This window comes from Penaeus japonicus, unplaced genomic scaffold, assembly GCF_977035675.1.
Source record: "Penaeus japonicus unplaced genomic scaffold, GWHDUDI00000001_assembly GWHDUDI00000030, whole genome shotgun sequence".
NCBI lineage: Eukaryota > Metazoa > Arthropoda > Malacostraca > Decapoda > Penaeidae > Penaeus > Penaeus japonicus.
This window is the reverse complement of record NW_028234432.1, coordinates 2,701,382-2,703,881: the sequence shown is the minus strand read 5'-3', so window position 1 is coordinate 2,703,881 and position 2,500 is coordinate 2,701,382. Positions and strand designations below refer to the sequence as shown.

The 2,500-nt window shown below is 33.9% G+C and overlaps 1 protein-coding gene across 11 annotated transcripts in view; it reads right to left on the bottom strand.

Moving 5' to 3' along the window:
* The window catches only part of cnc (NFE2 like bZIP transcription factor cap-n-collar), a 412,613-nt gene that overhangs the window by 369,169 nt on the left and 40,944 nt on the right, over positions 1 to 2,500 (bottom strand). For all 11 annotated transcript variants that reach the window (XM_086554849.1, XM_086554850.1, XM_086554840.1 and 8 more), the window contains 2 exons: positions 2,187 to 2,315; positions 1,513 to 1,594 (listed from right to left, as the gene is read on the bottom strand). In XM_086554849.1, coding sequence (XP_086410975.1) covers positions 1,513 to 1,594; positions 2,187 to 2,315 — 211 coding nt within the window. The remainder of the gene's footprint in view (positions 1 to 1,512; positions 1,595 to 2,186; positions 2,316 to 2,500) is intronic.

Below are 2,500 nucleotides of genomic sequence, written 5' to 3'. Positions count from 1 at the left end.
TGTTTAAATAAATGCCATATGGTTTTACAGTGCTATAATACTAAAAATGTCCTCATATATCATACCACAAGTCTTGAAAATAATAGCAAAATAAATACATCTTGAGATGCCCACCCAGTCTGCACAACTTAAGATGTGGCCTGTCTCAGAATGGTTAAATAGTAGTGCTTAGCTTGGGAGTATAATTACAAAAAACTAGATAAACTCCTCTTGCAAAAGAAAAATTCTCTCAGATGTACAATCACAATTCATTCATAAAACATGATATACCACCATTACTATTCAAAAGTAGATAAAAAGGTTCATGATTTTCACTATCTATTTTCTAAAATAAAACATCTGAACTGTTAGTTACTGGCAGCATCCTGTGTGGGCTTCCCTATTCGTCACAACTATGTCACGAGAAATGACACGCTTTCCCCTGCATCTTTTTCGTTATGAATGAGATGTTTATAGTGTCCATCAATATATATCTTGTAGTATTTGGCAAGTTTCCTCCAGCCACACACACTAATGATCCCAATTCCCTTTGTAGGCTCTCGTCTCCCTCAGCATTCATAAGTCAATCCTCCCATCCTTTCCATTCCCCCATTGCTCCTTCTTACACGATACTAATACACATCACAGTCACTTTATGGTGTATTACTGTCACTTTACTATTCACACATCTAAGTACATATATATAAATCTAAATAAATATTCTGTTGTCTTATATGAAAAATATGTGTTTTTTGTTGCTTAACCCATCCGCACCAGATAACGTGCTATCACATCATGGGAATATTTTGATCCTGCAAGATGACGTTCTATCACATCATGATCTCTTCCTCTGAATACACGTTTTACATAGTTACATATGTATATACTCACTGCACTTCCATTTGTTTAGTCATACTGTTCTTGACTTATCACAAAAATATAATAAAAAAAAATAAAAAAAACGCGTCACAGCATCTCATAAAATTATCAGGTGTAGAGTGCTTTGAGAAGTATAGCGCAGTATTGTGCCATAATAGATCTAGCACGTGGAGGTTGCATGCTCTTGTTATCTTCACAGTGGGAGCAGCATTAGGCAAATAATCAGCCAGTGCGAATGGATTAATGAGTGTTTTATTTGCATTTTCTGGGAAACTGTCTATATAACCAATTAACAAGAAATAATGATCACCTTCACTTTATAAGAAAAAAATAAACTGCAAGCCAAGAATCCCCCCAAATTGAGGGGGACCTATGATGAACATTGGTCCAAAGTTTTTATTGTGTATTGCCATGCCATCCTAACCATGCATCATAAATAAATAGTATAATTATATGCCTTCCATTTGGCATTGAATTTAATTTCAATTGTACCTTTCTTTTAATATCATAAGAATCCCTTGTCATGAGCTTTACTGTATCTAATATTCATGTTTACTGTTCTCCTTCCTTTCCTTGATTTTTACATCTGAAAAAAATTCACACAAAAATGTTTGGAAAAAGAAATGTGAAAAAAATATATCTTCAAGAACTTACCAGTTTCAGAGTCAATGGTGAAGTTGAAATGCATCCATGGATTTTCATCAGGCTTTTCATCAATCTTTGTCTCACTCTTGGGCTGTAAAACAAGACTGATTTAGCTTCTAACTCTGATGAGGCAACTAAAAGTCTTTCATGATATTTTACCACAAATTAAAAAATAAAAAGTAAATTTGAGCTTTCACTAAATCCTCTGCTTGAAATTTCAATGATAAACGACCATTTTGACCTTGGATCAATACTTCCTTGCAATTAGATTTCAATTACAATACTTTTAGAAGTATACTTTAATCAATTATCTTTCTAATAATACAACTTTCCCTAAACAAAGAGTAAAAATATATTATCTAATTATTACAAATCATACATTTTTTGGTAATGAAATGTAAACATAATAAATGATGAACACATTAAGTATATCTGAATCAAGCAGGACTGCTCTTTAATCAATTTCCAACTTTTAGCTTGCAAATATTTAGATACCATGAAAGTTAATTTCTAACTGTATAAAGGAAAATAAATGACAAATAAAGTTCCTAATTCTTGACCATTTGAGACATTGTATGACTATTTTTACCTAATGGTCTCTTTCTCTCCCCCACAACTTCAACAAAGCTTAGAAACACAAAATCATCTGTTACATTAAAGCTCCACCTTGCTGAGAAACTTACATTCTTGCCGTGGTCCTTGTCCTTGGTCTGGGAGTCCACAGGGGGCTCCAAACCATCCTCCTCGAAGACTTCACGGGGAACTCCCAGGTCAACATCTTGCTTCCACAGGGCTTCAATCAGGGCAAGGTCCTGTAGAACAATGAGAGATATAAATAACTTTGTTTTTTTAGGGACTCTTAATCTACAGCTGAGGTACAGATTCTTGGAAAAATGATTTATGCAACTGCACAATGTACGTATGTACAGGTGATCTTGAAGGATTTGTGAACACCTAACCTAATGTAGGTAAAAAATATCTTTACTTGCAATAGACA